The 21,445-nt window shown below is 39.4% G+C and overlaps 1 protein-coding gene across 2 annotated transcripts; it reads right to left on the bottom strand.

Annotated features, from left to right (window-relative positions):
- Positions 1-17,516: 17,516 nt before the first annotated feature.
- LOC136132057 (serine/threonine-protein phosphatase 4 regulatory subunit 3A-like) lies at positions 17,517-19,952 on the bottom strand. Of its 2 annotated transcripts, XM_065888875.1 has the most exons (2): positions 19,743-19,952; positions 17,517-19,037 (listed from the first exon to the last, which is right to left on the bottom strand). In XM_065888875.1, the coding sequence occupies exons 1-2, from the start codon at positions 19,950-19,952 to the stop codon at positions 17,517-17,519; spliced, it is 1,731 nt and encodes a 576-aa protein (XP_065744947.1). The 2 variants fall into 2 exon arrangements, with proteins under 2 accessions (XP_065744947.1, XP_065744946.1); XM_065888874.1 differs by having other exon boundaries at positions 17,517-19,952.
- Between the last annotated feature and the right edge of the window lie 1,493 nt (positions 19,953-21,445).

Here is a 21,445-nt window from a genome sequence, read left to right as displayed (position 1 = left end):
GTGTGTGTGTGTGAAGGTGTTGGCATTTTAGATAGGATGAACAGAGAAGACTGCTGTAAAGGACACGTTTTGATCAAGTCTGTATAAGAGAGTAAGTCCTGTGGATATCTCAGAGAAAAGCATTCTGGGCAGAGGGAAGGAGTCCTTGTTCAAAGTATTTTTTTCAGTGATTCCAGTACTTGGGTTATGGAGACCTCTTTGGGTACCTGTTTGTTTGGATCTTTCTTCTACCGCATCTCACTGACCCACCATCTCCCTCACCTAACTCACTAGCTTCCCTCTCTGCTTTCTAGGATGGCTACACTGGAGTAACCTAGTCTTTTTAGGCCTTTGTTTCCATCTCTTTTCCCAAGATGCTTTACATTTACTGTCCTGCTTTTTTAGTTTTGCTCCTCTGCCACACTGCCATTTTGGTCCCTGATTGCTGCTGCAATATGCCTCATCCCACCGCTGTAACTTTAATCCAAAGCTGAGCCCATTAGATCAAAGCCTGTTCAAAGTGAAGCTGAGTCTGGTAAAGTGACCAAATTAATCCCTCCTTATTAAGTGAAAATAAAAGAATGCAAATATTTCAACTACATAAATAAACAAAGGGAGAAGCAGGAAAATCAAAGCCCAAATCCAGGTCAATTACTGATATTCAAAAACACTCTCCAGCTTTAAGCTTCTTTATCAGGCCCAGCATTACTCCCTGGGGTGAGTCTCCTTTAAATTCAACAAGGTGGCCTCAGGCCAAAGATATCCATTGATCCAATTAACTCTACTTGCTCAGCTCTAATCCTTTATTCCAACTTTTGTATCCTACACTTTGTTCTCTGTTTAGGGCTTTACTCAATCCCTGATGTCTGTTTGATATGATATTCTAGCTTTTTAGAAAGATCCTATCTACAGTTCTCTCTCTCTGGTTTATACCAGTTTCCAGCATCTGGACTACTGGATATTTTATGACTATTGCTTTGCTGTAACATCCTTGTGAGTCAAAGTTCCTAGTCTTGAATTCCTATCCCTGAGAGGACAATGTAACCCTCCTCAAATTCACGCCTCTCCTCTAATAAAAGCCTGTACAGTTCTGTCTTTCCAGCTGGGTTAGCTGTGGGAGACCATTTTATGGCCGTATCAGAATATATGGAATGGTGCTAAAGTAAAAACATTAGTGCCAGGAAGTAAACACAGTCCAGGGGTTGGAAAAATTCAGCAGACTCAAATTGTTGTGATAAATTCAGCAGACTCAAATTGTTGTGATCTTATTAAAGAATTTAGTTAGGAGTAATGTCGATGTTTTATTACAATCTTGCTGCAAGGGCAAAAGGTCCCTTGCAGGCTGATTCAAAGATTCACTCCCATTAGGACCATTTGATAGGAAAAGAGAATGATTATGTAATCCTCAGACTAGATTTATTTTAACAAAATCTGGTTCACTAGAGGTTACTAGACTTTTCACTAGCAGTCAGCTGGGTTTGGGGAGTGGAGTTTCCTAAAACAAGTCTTATTTTTAAGAATAAAGGTACCAAATATAGGTTGAACATTTGTGTGTACCAGGCACTTTACGGGTATTACTTCATTTTGTCCATGACACAACCACTGAGGGAGGTAGAATAATTCGTACAAGCCCAAATAGTGATGAAGAAGGATTTGAACCCAGGTGTTTTCTGATTTCCAGTGTGTGCTTTACACCATTTTTCTTTCAGCCTTGCTTGCTCATAAGATACTTGTGAAAACTGCAGATTTCCAGGCCTTTCTTCTTAGATATTCTGGTTCAGTGGGTCTGGCACAGATCTCTGGAATCTTTACTTTTATTAAGATCCTCCTGTGAGTTTAGTGGGCAGGCGAATTGAGGAGACCCTACCCTATATTGCGCTGCCTCTCTAATGCCAGGTACTAAAAATAAGCTTTACTCCAGCTCTAGATTCCTAGTGCTTACCTATTCTAAATAAGTGAAACCAAATCAGAGCACATTATCTTATTTGTAACAAGAGGCAAAAGTTTTTATTCAGGACCAAAAAGCCAACATCTAGTTTCCTGTCCTAGTTTTCTTTTCCTCCCTTCCTTCCACACATAAACATAATCATGTCCATTGTTCTTCAAAACAAGCTGCCACCTCATTTTCCCTTGCTTTTCCCAGCCAGGCTTCTTGAAACAGTCACCTACATTCACAGTCTACAATTCTTTACTTCTCCTTTATTCCTCAACCCAGTGTAATTTTGTTTCTGCTTTAAGTCTCTATAGAAACTGTGTTCATCACCAATAACTTCCTGGTTGGATTCATATCAGCTGTTACCCAACTTGACTTTCCTAGAACAAATCTTAATTCTATTAAAGTTTATCTGAAAATTGCTTAAGCATTTTTATCAGGAATGCTCATTTCTTCCCAGAAAGAGGCTGGATGTTACATCAAGTAAAAAGTTCTGCCCCAGACCAGGTTTGGAACAATTTTTCTTTTACAGCTGGCAGCTGATTTTGAAAAGCAAGGGATAATATGTGCAGTCCAAAAGAAATTATGGGCCAAAAGCTAAAACAGACATCTGGAAGGAAAGAGCATGGCCAGATGGGACGGAGTCCAGAAGGAAGGTGGGCAGAAGGGACAGTGGAGAGCTATGTCTAACCAAATTCTTCCAGCCCCAAGAGAAGAGCAGAGGCTTGGTGTTTATAAAATGGATGGAAGGAAAGATAAGTCTCTGTAGTACTTTACCTACTGACCTTATTATTCATTGTTAGGAAGTTACAGCTAAAACAATTATTTTAATCTCACTCCATTTTTTTTACCCAGGTACACCAGGAGAAATTTTTATTAGATTAACATTTTTACAACCTAGATCTGAGCTTGCTCTTCCAATTCAATGATCTAACATGACCTGGGACCCTGATTATAGTCCTGCAGCCACTCTGTCAAGCTAAAGTAAATGTGGCCAAGACCAAATTTCTCCCCTTCAAATGACAAAATCCTCATTATTTCAATTCTTGTTTTGGTTCTATCTCTAGTGAAACTGTAAAGTAATTTTTCTTATTTTTTTCCCATTATTCTTTGTTTCTCCCATTATGTACTAACTCACCTTCTATCACAAAACTCTCAATTCCTTTCAGTGACTATTCCTGGCAAACTTTTGCATCATCATTAGATAATCTCCAAAACCTCAGCACTGTCTAATAATTTATTCCAGTTGTAATCTTTACTAAGTGCTTGGCTTTATTTAAGAGAGTGTGAGTATTTTCATGCATTTCTATAAAGCACATACATTATTCATACAATTCTAATTGTATTCCATGCGTAGGGCAGATGTTATCCAGGTTTTGCTTTCTTTTTTTTTGGTATCCTGGCTCTCAGTCCCCAATAAACATATATCATATTGCTTTAATTATAGTAGATAATCAATAAATGATTAATGATGTTGACAATGTATAGTACTTTATATTAGTCAAAGCCTTTTAACATATGTTATCTAACATTAATATTGTGCAGTGGGTAAAGCATATATTATTATTTCCATATTTAAAAAATGGGAAAATAGATGCAGAAAAGGCAGTTTATCTGATGTTATGTAACAAAACAGTGGTTGAGCTGCCTTCCCACACCTACAGCAGTGTTTCTCAAAGGTCTGGCTGGTTCCTGCTCTCTTGACAAGAACTTACTATATTTTTAAAGAGTTTGTCATGTGTTTTCTCCATTTTTCTAAAGTTGTGACTTTAACATCTGTGCCTTGGTAAACATGTACCTATGCAAAGGATTAGTATCCTGGACAGAAAACTTCCCAGGCAGAACTCCAGGGAATGAGGTTCAAGGATTATTCATTTTTTCACTAAATGAATCTGAACTTGACAAAACTGTAGGTTCTCATTTCTTTAAAAACCTGTCTTAGCAGAAAATGGACAAATATCTTAACTTGGACTCCTGTATTTCTCCATTTTCATGTTCGTTAGGTAGCTTGTTGTTACCACTAGTAGAGTGCCTTGGGCTGAGCAGAAATCATAGCTGGAGTTTCATGTATGGAATCCGGGGCACTTTTCACCATCATGCTGTCATACTTCATGAAAAAACACATTGTTTTCCTAATTTTAGGGTAGTAGATAGGTATTTTTTTTTTAATAAAAAGAAATATAGAAGAGAGCATTACTACATTTCAGATACCCGTAGTTTTATTGCTGCTGGAACTCATGTTGCAGGCTGCCTAATACATATGTCCTGCTTTGGACATAGATTATATTGTTACTCTGCTTATAAGTGAAACTGCTTTATGACTAGGTCTTGTCAAGGCTGTGCCCCTCCTGGCATGGTTTGCTGTTCCTCCAGTTTCTTCCTGGCTCATTCCCTCACCTCCTACTGGTCCTGACCTAAACGTCACCTTCCCAGTGTGGCTTTTCCAGGCCAGCCTACTTATTTATTTATTTATTGAATTTTAAAACTTTAAAATTAAATTCCAAAATACAGAGAGAAAAAAAATTGATCATGGTAAATTATTCCTAATTGGCAATCTAAGATTTTCAGTATTTAAAACTAGAAAGTATAATTTGCTAAAAGTAAAGCAATTGTTATGATTAATAAATAATTTATTTCTGAAAAGAAATAGGATTTATTAGACTCTTATTATATACTATCAAAATTTCAACTATATATTATTAAAAACTTAAAAAAAATTGAGGTATAGTGGATTTATAATATATGTTTCAGGTACAAACATGGTGATTCACAATTTTTAAAGATTATACTACATTTATAATTATTTTACAGTATTGGGAATATTCTCTGTGCTGTACAATATATCCTTGTAGCTTATTTATTTTATACATAGTAGTTTGTGTCTCTTAATCCCCTACCCCTACCTTGCCCCTCCCTTATCCCCTCTCCCCACTGGTAACCACAAGTTTGTTCTCTATATCTGTGAGTCAGATTCTCTTCTGTTATATTCACTAGTTTGTTGTATTTTTTAGTTTCCACATATAAGTGAAACATAGTGTTTCTTTCTCTGTCTGATTTATTTCACTAAGCATAATACTCTCCAGATCAACACATGTTGTTGCAAATGACAAAATTTCATTCTTTTTTTATGGCTGAGTAGTATTCCAGTGTGTGTGTGTGTGTGTGTGTGTGTGTGTACAAATATATGTATATCTCACACCTTCTTTATCCATTTATCTGTTAATGAACACTTAGGTTGCTTCCATATCTTCGCTATTATAAATAGTACTGCTATGAACATTGGGGTTCATGCATTTTTTCAAATTAGTGTTCTTGTTTTCTTCAAATATACACCCAGGAGTGGAACTGCTGGATCGTATGGTAGTTCTATTTTTTGTTTTTTGATGAACCTCCATACTGTTTTCCATAGTAGCGGTACCAACTTACATTTCCAACAGCAGTGTACAGAGTTCCCTTTTCTCCACATCCTCGCCAACATTTGTTATGTATTCTTTTCTTCTTCCAGTTTTATTGAGACATAATTGACATACAGCACTGTATAAGTGTAAGGTGTACAGCATGAAGATTTGACTCACATATATTATGAAATGATTATCACAAGTTTAGTGAACATCCATCATCTCATATAGATACAAAATTAAAGAAATACGAAAAAAATCATTTTATTTTGTGATGAGAACTCAGGATTTACTCTTTTTTAAAAAAATTTTATTTTATTAAATTTTATTTCATATTGGACTATAGTTTTGTTTTCTTTTCCTTCGTTAAAACCTTTTTTATTGTAGTAAAATATCCATAATGTAAAATTTACCATCTTTACCATTTTTAAGGGTATGGTAAAGTGGCATGAAATACATTCATACTGTTGAGTAACCGTCATCACTGTCCATCTCCAGAGCTCTTTTTCCCCTTGCAAAATTGAAACTTCATACTCATTAAACAATAACTCTCTGTTCCCACTCCCCCTGGGTCCTGGCAACTAGCAATCTACTTTCTTTCTCTGTGAATTTGACTACTCTAGCTACCTCATATAAGTGGAATTATACAATATTTGTCCTTTTGTGACTGGCTTATTTAACTTAGTATAATGTCCTCAAGTGTCATCCATGTTGTGACATGTCAGAATTCCTTTTTCCAGCTGAAATTAGTATTTGAATTGGTAGACTCAGTAAAGTCGGTTGTCCTCCTTAAAAGTGGGTGAGCATTATCCAATCCATTGAGGGTCTGAATACAACAAAAGGCAGAGGAAGGAGGATTTTGTTCCTTTTTTCCTGCCTCACTGTTTGAGCTGAGACATCTCATATCATCTTTTCCTGCCCTTGACTGGGAATTTACATCATTGTCTGGGACTATAGTTGATTTACAATGTTGTGTTAGTTTCAGGTGTACAGCAAAGTGATTCAGTCATACATATACATACATCTATTCTTTTTCAAATTCTTTTCCCATTTAGGTTATTACAGAATATTGAGCAGAATTCCCTGTGCTCTTCAGTAGGTCCTTGTTGGTTACCTATTTTAAATATAGCAGTGTTATTTGTGTTCTTTTTGATGATAGCCATTCTGACAGGTGATCTCCCGTTGTGGTTTCTATTTGCATTTCTAGGCCAGCCTATTTAGAATTGCAGCCCTGGCCCAACACTCCCCACCTGTCTCTCTCTCCTCTGTTTTTATCTAAAGCACATATCGCCTCCTAACCCACTAAGTTTTGTGTTTCTTGGTTTTTATATTCTTCCCTACCAAATGTAAGCTCTACAAGGCCAGGAATTTTTATGTTTTATTCTCCATTTGGCTAAGAACAGAACCTGGCACATAGTAAATGCTAAGTAATTATTGAGTACATAATGTGTGAATACATGTATTCTGGTACTTTCACAATTACATTCTATCATGGAATCCAAAATAAGACAATTATATATCAAAATCTGCCAATCAGTGTGACAGTTTCTGAGATTGCTGTATAAGTTCAAGGAAAAAACAGAAGGAATGCATAGTAGGTGCTTAAAATTTTTAAAGTAAATGTAATTCAGTAAAACATTGGCCATTTACATTGATTTGAGCTAGTTATATTCACAATTTCCTGGGTAATTAAAATATTATTTAAAAAGTGAGGTGGAAGCCCTCTGATCTGTTGCTGTAGTTGGTCATGTCACCATGAAAAACTATGCTCCGACTTAGATAATGTCATTTAGCTTTATTTAAAATGAGTGTGGAATGCCCTACTTTGGTGAAGATTCCAGACAATTGTCATGTACATAAACTTTTTATACAAAACACTGATGTTAGCAACGTAAAAGCAGTGTAATTTTAGGGGTCAAAAGTTTGCACAAATATTCCCAGATGTCACTGCCAAATGTTATGGTTTGATTTGTTTTTAGTTAATTAATTAATTTATTTTTGACTGCGTTGGGTCTTTGTTGCTACGTGCAGGCTTTCTCTAGTTGCGGTGAGAAGGGGCTACTCTTCGTTGTGGTGCACAGGCTTCTCACTGCGGTGGCTTCTCTTGTTGCGGAGCACGGGCTCTAGGTGCACGGGCTTCAGTACTTGTGACACACAGACTCAGTAGTTGTGGCCCGCAGGCTTCATTTTTTTTCAAGTCTTCTTTAATTTTTAAATTTTTAACATCTTTATTGGAGTATAATTGCTTTACAACAGTGTGTTAGTTTCTGCTTTATAACAAAGTGAATCAGCTATACATATACATATATCCCCATATCTCCTCCCTGTTGCGTCTCCCTCCCATCCTCCCTACCCCACCCCTCTAGGTGGTCACAAAGCACTGATCTGATCTCCCTGTGCTATGCGGCTGCTTTGCACTGGCTATCAAGTTTACATTTGGTAGTATATATAAGTCCATGCTACTCTCTCACTTTGTCCCAGCTTACCCTTCCCCCTCCCGGTGTCCTCAAGTCCATTCTCTACATCTACATCCTGCCCCTAGGTCCTTTATAACGTTCTTTTTTTTTTTAGATTCCATATATGTATGTGTTAGCATATGGTATTTGTTTTGCTCTTTCTGACTTACTTCCTTTGTATGACAGATTCTAGGTCCATCCACCTCACTAAAAATAACTCAATTTCGTTTCTTTTTATGGCTAATAGTCCATTGTATATATATGCCACACCTTCTTTATCCATTCATCTGTCAATGGACACTTAGGTTGCTTCCATGTCCTGGCTATTGTAAATAGAGCTGCAATGAACATTGTGGTACATGACTCTTTTTGAATTATGGTTTTCTCAGGGTATATGCCCAGTAGTGGGATTGCTGGGTCATATGGTAGTTCTATTTTTAGTTTTTTAAGGAACCTCTGTGCTGTTCTCCATAGTGGCTGTATCAATTTACATTCCCACCAATGGTGCAAGAGGGTTCCCTTTTCTCCACACCCTCTCTAGCATTTATTGTTTGTAGATTTTTTGATGATGGCCATTCTGACCGTTGTGAGGTGACACCTCATTGTGGTTTTGATTTGCATTTCTCTAAAGATTAGTGATGTTGAGCATCCTTTCATGTGTTTGTTGGCAATCTGTACATTTTCTTTGGAGAAATGTGTATTTAGGTCTTATGCCCATTTTTGGATTGGGTTTTTTTTTTTTTGATATTGAGCTGCATGAGCTGCTTGTAAATTTTGGAGATTATTCCTTTGTCAGTTGCTTCATTTGTGAGTATTTTCTCCCATTCTGAGGTTGTCTTTTCATCTTGTTTATGGTTTCCTTTGCTGTGCAAAAGCTTTTAAGTTTCATTAGGTCCCATTTGTTTATATTCCTTTTTATTGCCATTTTTCTAGGAGGTGGGTCCAAAAAGATGGCTCACGGGCTTTAGAGTGCAGGCTTAGTAGTTGGTGTGCACAGGCTTAGTTGCTCTGTGGCATGTGGGATCTTCCTGGATCAGGGCTTGAACCTATGTCCCCTGCATTGGCAGTTGGATTCTTAACCAATGCGCCACCAAAGAAGTCCCAAATTATGGTTTAATTTTTAACCAGGGACAGATTTCCTGTATTTCAGGTCACACAGACCCAATTTCATTTTAGAATCTGGCCAGATCCACATTCCATACAAGTTTTTAACTAAATATATATAAAGTGTGAGCAGATGGGGGAAAAAGTACCCTTCAGACTCATTGAATCAGAAGAGTCAATTAAAGTAGAGAATCATTCAAAAAGATCATATGTACCTAAAATATTTTAGTATAAAATATGAAAAGGAGTATTTTTACCAGCCTTTTGATTTTAGGCTAAGGCTTTTATTAAAAAATATTTTTTAAGTAGCCTGCTGATGTTTTGATGCTACTGTATTTATAATTCTTTTAGATTTTTATGACTTCTATTCTTGATTTTTAAAATTTTCTTACCCATGTACAATCTCAGAAAGTTTTTCCCTGATTACATTTTCTGAAGTCATTTCAAAGCATCCAACTTAGTTTTGTTTTACCTAAAAACACGTTCTTTTCTTTTCATAAATTATTTTCCATATTATTTAATTTATTTACATAATTTGAGTACAAATACAATTGATATAAGTAGGTTTAGGATCAAACAACTGACCCTTGGAAAGTAGACACTCCACCCGTTGGGAGCTAGAGAGCTGAAGCATACAGGAGCCTACCTGCATGGTCCTGAGACTTCCTCATGTTCTGGGAGCACGTCTAGCTGCTAAGCAGGAATGGAGAGCATTTGCGAGACAGTTAAGTGATGATCAGTTGAAAGAGGCTCTGTCATATTTGACTTTTATTGGAGCTACCAAAATACTTGAAGGAATAGCATTTTTACGTGACTTATTCATATTGTCTATTAACATTAATCAAGTTCTTCAGGTATTTGTTATTTCCACACTTAAAAGCACTGGTACAAATTGGTCTAGCAATAGAGGGCATTTTGTGTTTGTGAAATGACTCAGTTCAAATTACTTCATATGCAACTGAAAGATATTTACAAATTCATTTAAATGCTTATTCTATCACAAGAGGGCACTCATGCCCCATTCTTTAAAGCAGTGATGTTGCAGTCATTGATTTGAGAGCAATTATCACTGAAATAAAAGTTAGTCCTACAAATTGGAATTTTAAATTCAGTAAACTGTTTATTATCTGGCAGAACTGGGATTGGTGATTCTGTTTATGCAAATACAGAGATTCTTGATATGTTAATATCATAAAATGATGTTCACACATAGAATATTAAAATATGCATACTTGCTATGCTAAAAATATTTCATTTTTTAATGAGTCTTTCCAAGATCTTCATTATTTTGAAATGTAATTATCATTTTATTATTAAATTATTGAAATGAGGTTTCCAATCATCACACAAGAAATCAACATCATTAAACATCTACTCTTTGTTGTGTTTTTGTTTTTTGGGCAACAGGTGTACTGTATTTTAAAGAATGTATTGAGGGAGTTTGGCTAAGATGACACAGTAGAAAGACTTGAGCTCACCTCCTCTCATGAGCACACCAAAATCCCAACTATTTGCAGAACAACCATCAATGAAAGACATCACAGTATGACAAGTAGGAGGGGCAGACTTGTGATGTAATCAAGCCCCATATTCCTGGGTGGGCGATCCACACAATGGAGAATAGTTATATTGCAGAGGTTCTCTCACAGGAGTAAAGCTCTTAGCCCCTCATCAGGCTCCCCAGCCTGGGGGTCCTGAACTGGGAAGACAAGCCCCCAGGGCATGTGTATTTGAAGGCCAGCGGGGCTTAATTTTGGGAGTCCCAAAGGACTGGGGGAAGTAGAGACTTCACACTTAAATGGAGCGTGCGAAATCTCACATATACTGGGACCCAGGGCAAAAGCAGTGATTTGATAGGAGCCTGGGCCAGACCTACCTTTTGGTCGTGGAGAGCCTCCTGGAGAAGTGGAGGGTGGGGGTGGCTGTGGCTCGCCCTGGGGACACTGATGTCAGTCATACTTGGGAGCTCCTTTTACCACATGGGGTACTGGTTTGGGTGGACACCATTGTGGGATCCTCCCTCCAGCTCATTAGTGCCAAGACCTGTAGGCTCCAGTGCTGGGATGCCTTAGGCCAAACAACTAACTGTCTGGGTAGACAGCTCCACCCATCAGCAAACAGCCTGCTTAAAGACTTCCTGAGCTTATGGCTGCCTCTAGACACACCTCTAGACATGGCCCTGCCCATCAGAGGGCCATGAGGTTGTTCCACCCACCAGTGAGCAGGCACTGGTCCTGTCCTCCAGGAAGGCTGCAGTAGCATCTAGAGCAGCCTCACCCACCAGGGGGCAGACACAGGATGCAAGAGACCTAGGATCCTGCAGCCTGTGGACCCAGCATGCCTACAGCTGACCTGGCCCTGTCCATTAGCAGGCTAACACAACCTTTGGGACACCTCGGACCCTGTACCCAACTGTGTCAGGAACCACCCCCCCAGCAATCTGAAACCAGCTCTGGGATCCCTGAGCCCTACAGCCAGACTCCAGGACCCAGCTCTGCCTGCCAGTAGTCTGGTACTAACCCCAGGACCTGGCTTCACCCACTAGAGGGTGGGCAACAGCCCTGGAGTCTTTTGGACCTGACTCTGCTCATCAGTAAGCCAGCACTATCCCCAAGGCCCCCGGGGGTTCTGCAGTCACCTGCCTCATAACCCAGCCCCCAAAACTAGTAACCAGCAGCTTCAGCACAAGGCAGGGCCTTGCAACCAACTGGACTAGGGGCCAACCAAGCCTACCACATCACCCACATACTCAGCCTGCCACAACAGAGGATCCATGCAGCCCTCATAACAGGAGCCCCTAGAGCATACAGCTTGGGTGATGAGAGGGGAGTGAGCTGCTAGTATGCATAGGATGTCTCCTACAGAAGGCTACTTCTCCAAGGGAAGTGAGAAATGTAACGGAATTGAAAAATTCCCTAAGCTGGGAAAGGAAACAGTCAGCCTAATCCAGGAAGCACAGAGAGTCCCATACAGGGTGAACCCAAAGTGGAACACTGTAATTAAAATGACAAAATTAAAGAGAGAAAATTAAAAGTGGCAAAGGAAAAGCAACAAATAATATACAAGGAAACTCCCATAAGGCTTCAGCTGATTTTTCAGCAGAAACCCTGCAGGCCAGAAGGGAGTGGCATGATATATTTAAAGTGATGAGAGAGAAAATACTACAACCAAAGATACTCTACCCAGCAAGGCTCTCATTCACATTTGAAAAAGAGATCAAAAACTTTACAGACATGCAAAAGCTAAAAGAATTCAGCACCACCAAACCAGCTTTACAACAAAGGTTAAAGGAACTTCTCTAGGCAAAAAGAAAAGGCCATAACTAGAAACAAGAAAATTGCAAAATAAAACTAACACATTGTAAATCAACTATACTTCAATTAAAAAAAAATTATGAAATGAAAAAGTTCACTGGTAAAGGCAAACATACAGTAAAGGCAGTAAATCATCTACGCACAAAGCTAGTAGGGAGGTTAAAAGGCAAAAGAAGTAAAATCATATCCACAATAAGCCGTTCATAGATACCTGAAACAGATGTAAAATACGACATCAAAAACAGTAATCATGGGACTTCCCTGGTGGCACAGTGGTTAAGAATCTGCCTGCCAATGCAGGGGACACGGGTTCGAGCCCTGGTCTGGGAAGATCCCACATGCCACGGAGCAGCAAGGCCTATGCACCACAACTACTGAGCCTGTGCTCTAGAGCCCGCGAGCCACAACTACTGAGCCTGCATGCCACAATATTGAAACCCGTGCGCCTAGAGCCCATGCTCTGCAATAAGAGAAACCATCGCAATGAGAAGCCCGCACACCACAACGAAGAGTAGCCCCCGCTCGCTGCGACTAGAGAAAGCCTGTGTGCAGCAATAAGGATCCAACCCAGACAAAGATAAATAAATAAATTAATTAATTTTAAAAAACCAAACAAACAGTAATCATGAAGGGAGGAGAGTACAAATGCAGGGTTTTAAAAATGCATTAGAAATTTGGAGATCAGCAACTTAAAACAATCATATATCATATCTTCATATATCAATCATATATCAATCATATATCATATCATATATATCTTCTATATCTATATAAACCTCATGCAACAATAAACCAAAACTCTATAATAGAAATACACACAAAGATGGGAGAAGATATTTGCAAACGAAGCAACTGACAAAGGATTAATCTCCAAAATATTCAAGCAGCTCATGCAGCTCAATATCAAAAAAACAAACAACCCAATCCAAAAATGGGCAGAAGATCTAAACAGACATTTCTCCAAAGAAGATGTGCAGATTGCCAACAAACACATGAAAGGATGCTCAACATCACTAATCTTTAGAGAAATGCAAATCAAAACCACAATGAGGTATCACCTCACAACGGTCAGAATGGCTCTCACCAAAAAATCTACAAACAGTAAATTCTGGGGAGGGTGTGGAGAAAATGGACTGTTGGTGGGAATATACAGCCACTATGGAGAACAGTATGGAGGTTCCTTAAAAAACTAAAAATAGAACTAATATATGACCTAGCAATCCCACTACTGGGCATATACCCTGAGAAAACCATAATTCAAAAAGAGTCATGTACCACAATGTTCACTGCAGCTCTACTTACAATAGCCAGGATATGGAAGCAACCTAAGTGTTCACTGACAGATGAATGGATAAAGAAGGTGTGGTACATATATACAATGGACTATTACTCAGCCATAAAAAGAAATGAAATTGAGTTATTTGTAGTGAGGTGGATGGACCTAGAGTCTGTCATACAGAGTGAAGTAAGTCAGAAAGAGAAAAACAAATACCATATGCTAACACATATATATATGTAATCTAAAAAAAAAATGGTTATGAAGAACCTAGGGGCAGGACAGGAATAAAGACGCAGATGTAGAGAATGGACTTGAGGACATGGGGAGGGGGAAGGGTAAGCTGGGACGAAGTGAGAGAGTGGCATGGACTTATATATAGTACCAAATGTAAAACAGATAGCTAGTGGGAGCAGCCACATAGCACAGGGAGATCAGCTCAGTGTTTTGTGACCACCTAGAGGGGTGGGGTAGGGAGGGTGGGAGGGAGACGCAAGAGGGAGGAGATATGGGGACATATGTATATGTATAGCTGATTCACTTTGTTATAAAGCAGAAACTAACACACTGTTGTAAAGCAATTATACTCCAATAAAGATGTTAAAAAAAAAAGAAATACAAAAAGAAAAAGGAATCCAAACTTAACACTAAAGATAATCATCAAATCACAAGAGAACAAAGGAAAAGGAAAAAAAAGGAAACTACTAAAACAACCCCCAAACAATTAACAAAATGGCAATAAGAACATATATATCAGTAATTACCTTACGTGTAAATGGAACAAATGTTCCAATCAAAAGATACAGAGTGACTGACTGGATGCAAAAAGAAGACCTCTCTTCAGATCTAAAGACACACATAGAATGAAAGTGAGAGGATGGAAAAAGGTATTCCATGCAAATGGAAATCAAAAGAAAGCCAGAGTAGCAATACTTATATCAAACAAAATCGACTTTAAAATAAAGGCAAGAGACAAAGAAGTACACTACATAATGATGAAGGGATCAATCCAAGAAGAAGATATAACAATTGTAAATATTTATGCAACCAACATAGGAGACCCTAAATATATATGACTAATAGTAATGTACATAAAAGGAGAAATCAATAGTAACACAAAAATAGTGGGGAACTTTAACACCTCACTTACATCAATGGACAAATTATTCAGACAAAAAATCAATAAGGAAACACTAGCTTAAATGATACATTAGACCAAATGGACTTAATTGACATAGAGCACTATCCAAAAGCAGCCAAATACACATCCCGTTCAAATGCACATGGAAAATTCTCCAGGATAGATCACAGACCAAGAAAACAAGCGTTGGTAAATTTAAGAAAATTGAAATCATATCAAACATCTTTTATGACCACAATGCTATGAGACTAGAAATAAACTACAAGAAAAAAACTGCAAAAAACACAAACACGTGAAGGCTAAACAATATGTTACTAAACAACCAATGGATGACTGAAGAAATCAAAGAGGAAATAAAAAAGTGTCTAGAGACAAATAAAAGAACAGGATAATCTAAAACCTATGGGATGTAGTAAAAGTAGTTCTAAAAGGGAAGTTTGCAGTGATAACAAGCTTACCTCAGGAAACAAGAAGAATCTCAATTATAGAACATAACCTTTCACCTAAAAGAACTAGAGAAAGAAGAACAAACAAAACCCAAATTTAGTAGAAGGAAAGAAATCATAAAGATCAGAGCAGAAAGAAATGAATAGAGACTAAAAAAAAAAATAGAGAATATCAATGAAACTAAAAGCTGGTTCTTTGAAAAGATAAACAAATTTGATAAACCTTTAGCTGGACTCTTCAATAAAAAATGGGAGAGGGCCCAAATCAATAAAATCAGAGATAAAAAAGCAGTTACAATCAAAACCACAGAAATACAAAGGATTATATGAGACTACTACCTACAACTGTATGTTGTCTTCTAGACAACCTAGAAGAAATGGACAAATTCTTAGAAAGGTACAATCTCCCAAGACTGAACCAGGAAGAAATAGAAAATATGAACAGACCAATTACAAGTAATGAAATTGAATCAGTAATTTAAAAACTCCCAATAAACAAAGTCCAAGACTAGATGGTTCACAGGTGAATTCTGCCAAACATTTAGAGTTAACACCTATCCTTTTGCAACTCCTGCAAAACACTGCAGAGGAAGGAGCAGTTTCGAATTCACTCTATGAGGCCAGCATCACCCAGCCAGATACCAAAATCAGACAAAGGTATCACACACAAAAAATTACATGCCCCCCCCCCCGAAAGTTACATGCCAATATCACTGATGAACGTAGGTGCAAAAATCCTCAACAAAATACTGGCAAACTGAATGCAACAATACACTAAAAGGATCCTACAACATGATCAAGTGGAATTTATCCCAGAGATGCAAGGATCTTTCAATATTCACAAAGCAATCAATGTGATACACCACATTAACAAACTGAAGAATAAAAACTGTATGATCATCTCAGTAGATGCAGAAAAAGCTTCTGACAGAATTCAACATCGATTTATGATAAAAACTCTCCAGAAAGTGGGCACAGAGGGAACATATTTCAACATAATAAAGGCCATATATGACAGACACACAGCTAGCGTTATACTCAGTGGTGAAAGCTGAAAGCATTTCCTCTAAGATCACGAACAAGACAAGGATACCCACTCTCGCCACTTTTATTCAACATAGTATTGGAAATCCTAGCCACAACAATTAGGCAAGTAAAAGAAATAAAAGGAATCAAAATTGGAAAGGATGAAGTAAAATTGTCACTGCTTGCAAATGACATAATACTCTACATAGAAAATTCTAAAGATGCCACCAGAAAACTACTAGAGCTCATCAATGAATTTTCTAAAGTTGCAGGATACAAAATTAATATATAGAAATCTGTTCCATTTCTATACACTAACAAACTATCAGAAAGAGAAATTAAGGAAACAATCCCATTTATCATCACATCAAAAAGTATAAAATACCTAGGAATAAACCTACCTAAGCAGGTAAAAGACCTGTATTCAGAAACCTATAAGACACCAATGAAAGAAATTGAAGATGACACAAACAGATGGAAAGATATACCATGTTTGTGGATTGGTAGAATTAGTATTGTTAAAATGACCATACCACCAGGAGATTCCATATTTATGTCTAAAATAATTCCTTAACAATAACCTAGATTCAGTTTATGCATCTCTGTTATTGACGCCTGTTGGAGAAAAGTGTTAGAAATAAAAAGAAGGGTAGCAAGTTGTGTTATCTGGGTTTTTTTTGTTTTTTACCAGCACAACGTTAGGTTATATTACATCAAAAAAGTTTTTAATGGTCCCAAATATATATACTCAACAACTAAGCATACACTCAGGAGAAAAAAAAAAATCAAAAACAAAATGAAGCAAAAAAATTTATGACACAAATGACCACATCTAGAATTCCACTCAATCTTTAATCAAGTAGGGACAAATCCCCACTTTAAAAAAAAATCTGCAGTTTGAAGGGCAAAGGGAATAGATAAAAAAGAGGAAACTTCATATTCGCCCCTCCCCCAAAGAGGTTTTTCCAAACCTGCTGTAGCTTGACTAAAATGTTCACAACGTACGATTTTAAAGGCAGGTCTCTTTATACAAACAAACTGCTGGCATTCTTAACTAGTGAAGAATTAGGGCAGAAAAGCCTATTCTTCTGAGTCTCAAACATGGTCCGAGAAAGCATATTCTGATTGTAGCAATTGACCAGTCAATCCAGAGTTCCACTTTCAAAACCCCTGCCCTGTTGGCTTTTCGTTTCCATTTCCTTCCCTGAGAAAAGGGCAATGTGTGGTCCAAGCTTAGACCTCGAAGGTGTAAGTCTTCCCCCTAAATGTATAATTATCCCCTCCTCCTGCTCCACTGAACTGGCACTTCATGAGCAGAAGTCAAGTGTGCTAGCTGAGCTGTGTCAGTCATTCACAAGAGGCCACTGCTTTGTTATAGATTCTGTAGTGGGGAGGGGTAGAGAACCAGTTTTCTCAACAGGTACTGATCACAGGCAGTTGCCATTATGACTCAAACTTTGCTTTCTTTGACAAAGGGAGTGTGTCTTCCTTGTCTTCATCCTCATCCTCATCATCCTCCTCATCAGGATAATCTACCAGACCCACGAGGCCTCCCTTGGTAGTAATAGCTGCCGTCTGAGATGTATTTTCAGGGATGGATCCAGGAGAGCCTGGAGAACCAGGCAGATTTGTTGCAGGTGACTGGCTGGAGAGGGTAGTCTTTGTTCCACTAGAGAGGGAAAGTTTGAAACTTGGGCTCTGCTGACCAGAAAGATTCGTTTTCAGAAGCACCTCCTTTTCCTCACTTTCTTTTAATTTCTTCCTCTCCATGAATTTACTTATTGGATCTATAATGTCATCATCATTCTTAGTTTTGTCAGATGGAGACACGACAGCTTCTCCATCTTCCATGTCATCTTCATCTGTGTTGAACCACATCTCCTCTTCATCTTCTGTTGTTCTGGCGTCTCTTCGATATCTATGATTCCTCAAAATGGAACGCATACTGTCAAGTTTGGGATTATCTTGCCTTTCTCTTTGTTGTTCAAATCTCAGTTTCAATCCTTTAAATGTTTGTACATAATCTACATCTTCCAACGCTTTCCAGTAAATTTCAATTACATGATCAATTAATGATTTTATATCTTCCACTCTAATAAATTCAAACATTTCTATTATGGCAGAGTTCATCAGATTGTAGCGGGATCCATTGTTGAGAAATGCTTTGACTACTGGTTCAAACAAAAAACTTTTCATTATATAGCGGTTGTAAAACTCATCTTTTAATCCTATAATCTTTCTCTTAAAACGAAGAGCACATAATGCCAAGAAAGCATGCTTCGAGGCCATAAGAACTAACACTCTCCGGAGAATGTCCTTATTAATAATGTAGTTCTTTATGTGGTAGGTATGGTGCTCCACACAAAATGTTAACAATTCCAATACAAGTGCCAACAACTGGGCAGTCTGAAAATCATCTTTGCTAGGTTTGTCTTCTGTTGTATTTGCCAGTAAGGGAGCAGTAAGGACATGCATACAGTGCTTGTAGAAGAAACCCAGAAATTCAGTCTTTTCTGTTTTATTGGCAGTAGCTAACATGTTTTCTGGGTCAACTAATGTTCGAAGGAGGCCCATAAGCTGGACTGCTCCTCCATGTTCAGGGTCTGTATCACAAATCATATGTTCTATAATGAGGTTGATGAGCAAAATATCATCATCATTCTGTTGTGCCTCCTGCATGACAAACTCTCGTACCATGGATGGATTATATTCAACCAAGTATGATAATATATCAGTAGCAGCACTTCGCACCTGTGTATCATCCATGCCAAGGATAACTTCTAAAGCTGGTAATATACCCATGTTTGACAAAGTCTTGAAAAAAGCATCTCTGTTTTGAGGTTGTAGCGTTTGGGAGAATGCACAAAATTCTTTTAAAAAGTTAACCAATTCCTGTCTTTTTTCCTCATCTGTTGCTTCATCTGTTAGCTGTGCAAACAAATCTGTCAGAAATTTTTCATCTTTCTGTAACATACCAACAATTTCTACCTTATTGAAAAAGATAAAAGAGTGAAGTGTTGATAACATATTTTCTTCAAAGACTGAAGGGGTAGGTAGAACCATGTCTTGTATATACTGAACTCTGTATGTCTGATGAATTTTTTGTTTCAGCTCAGGATCTGATATGGGAATCACTTCTTTAAACTTGGCTGTTTTTGTTAGAAATTCCCTATGTTTTCGTGGTTGTGATAAAGCAGGATCATATTCTAAGCATCCAATGACGTCCATTATACATTCCTCAGAGAACATAACTTCAAAAAGAGCAGTTTGATTCAAGAGGAAGATGCCTTTGATAATTTCATACAAGTGGTGCAGTCCTTCAATATTTTCCAAATCCTCACACACATGAAAAAGCTCTAAGAGCTTTTTAATGTAATCCTCATTTCCCAGTGTTAGTGCAAGTTTTTCACGACGCAGGGGGGAAGGTAAAGATGATGCCACAAGTTCTGCAATTTCCTCAAGGCGACTTAATTCACAAGATGGCAGTTCTAAACCTGGTGATGACATATCATGGAAACGCTCCTCTTCAGACTCATCTACAAGGTCCTGACTGATGTCCACTGATGGGTCCTTTCCTTGAACCTGACATATTTTCTCCCAAATTTCATCACATCCAGCTTTTTCTTGAAAGCTAAGGGCCAAGTCATAATTTTCTGCTTCAGACCACACAATCAAAGTGTCCTGTTGTTTCTGGTATACAGTATTAGGATTTATTTTGCACTCTAAAAGTAGAGAACCGTCGCTCTCGGCCCTGACAAGCAGGGACATGCCCTTCAGCCGCTCCACGTAGCCTGATGACACATGCCCGGTGCCCTGGTCGTCCCACTGCCGGTCCTCGTTGAGTGTGTAAACCTTCACCCGCCGCCGGGTGTCTGTCATCGTGCCGCCTGGGGGCCAGGGCAAAGGCCCTGCCGGAGTCGCCCGGGAAGGGGGTCCGGGGAAGGCGGGAGCCGAGGCGAGAGGACACCCACGAGCGGAGGGCTCCCCGGCCTCACTGCCGCCGCGGGCCGCCCCAAGGCCGCGCTGCTAGCCTCATGGCCCACCGCTGGGCCTGAGCTCTGGCCCCCGCCTTCCTCACCTCCGGCTCCTCGGCGCTACTGTCCAGGCCCAGCGAACCCGGCCGCCCGAGGGGGCCGTGCAGCGCTTCGCAGCCTCCCGCCCCGCCGCGCTAGGAACTCGCGGCGCCGTTCACTGCCCTGCTCCCGCCTCTGCCATTATCTCTGTGAAGCTGCTTCCCGCGCCGCCTCCTCCTCAGGCCGCCGCCGCCACGTTTTCCTTCCTTATACCTGGCCCTGCCTCCGCAGCCGGGGACTGCGCTCCGCTCCCCTGCTTCGAATGTCCGAAGCCGACCGGCACCTGGTCCTGCTGCAGCTGCCACCACTACGCGGGAGAGTCCGAGAGCCCCCTGGCTCACAAGCGCTCTTGACTACTGGGAGTCCCTTTCCTTCCGCCGCTGCCGCCGCCTCTTTCATCACCTCTTCCGTCTTCCTCACAGAATCAAAGCCGCTGCCATTTTGGTTCGCCTCTCAATAGCGGAGCGCGGGGCCACCCCCGTAGCAGCTTCCGGGGCGGCCCATTGGCCCCACCATTTAAAGAGACAGGAGTGAAGCCTCGAGTCTCGCAGCGACGGAGGCCTCGGACGGAGACCTTGTTATCTGGGTTTTAAACAGACTCTGTTGGGTGGAATTAGGAGACACACCTCCTCACCTTTGAACTATTTACGTAAGCTGAGTACTTTCTGGGGGAAAAGATGGAAACCCCACCATTCAATAAGGGTTCAGACAGACATTTTGGGCAAATCGAGGGTGAGGACCTCAGTGGAAGTCTTAGACTATTGAGAGCATGACCAAAACCGTGAGAAAGAATTCATTGGAAGACAGGAGGATGTCTGGCAGGTTAGGTCATGCTCAGGAACAGCACTCCATCTTGAAGAGGTTCCAGCAACAATGCAGAGGTCAAACCTTGGTTTGTGCATCCCAGGAGAAAGTGTATGTGTTAATAATTGCAACAAATGGCTGACTTTAGGACTCAAGCAAGTTTATTGTGGGACACTTTCTCTGAGTATAATACAGAAAGAATAGTCTCTACATGTTGCACAAGCATCAGTGCCATCTCTTGGGAGCCTGACAACTGACTGATTACCCAGCTTGGAGCACATGTGTTAGGAGAAGAGTTCCATCTCAGAGTGATGCCTCTGAGAGATTTTTGAGGCTTGAAGCTGTGGGGTTTTGGCCTGACTGTTTGTAGTGGCTAGCTATAAATAACGGCAGACCCACTGGCTAGTGAAAACACCCCTGATTCTTCCCGAAAATTCTTTTTTTTTTTTTTTTTTAAACATCTTTATTGGGGTATAATTGCTTTACAATGGTGTG

Source organism: Phocoena phocoena, chromosome 12 (assembly GCF_963924675.1).
Source record: "Phocoena phocoena chromosome 12, mPhoPho1.1, whole genome shotgun sequence".
NCBI lineage: Eukaryota > Metazoa > Chordata > Mammalia > Artiodactyla > Phocoenidae > Phocoena > Phocoena phocoena.
The sequence above is the reverse complement of the archived record's forward strand: the minus strand, read 5'-3'. Positions and strand labels throughout refer to the sequence as shown.

Coding starts and splice junctions, on each gene's coding strand:
- LOC136132057 (XM_065888874.1), bottom strand. CDS start 19,952: ATGACAGACACCCGGCGGCGGGTGAAGGTTTACACACTCAACGAGGAC.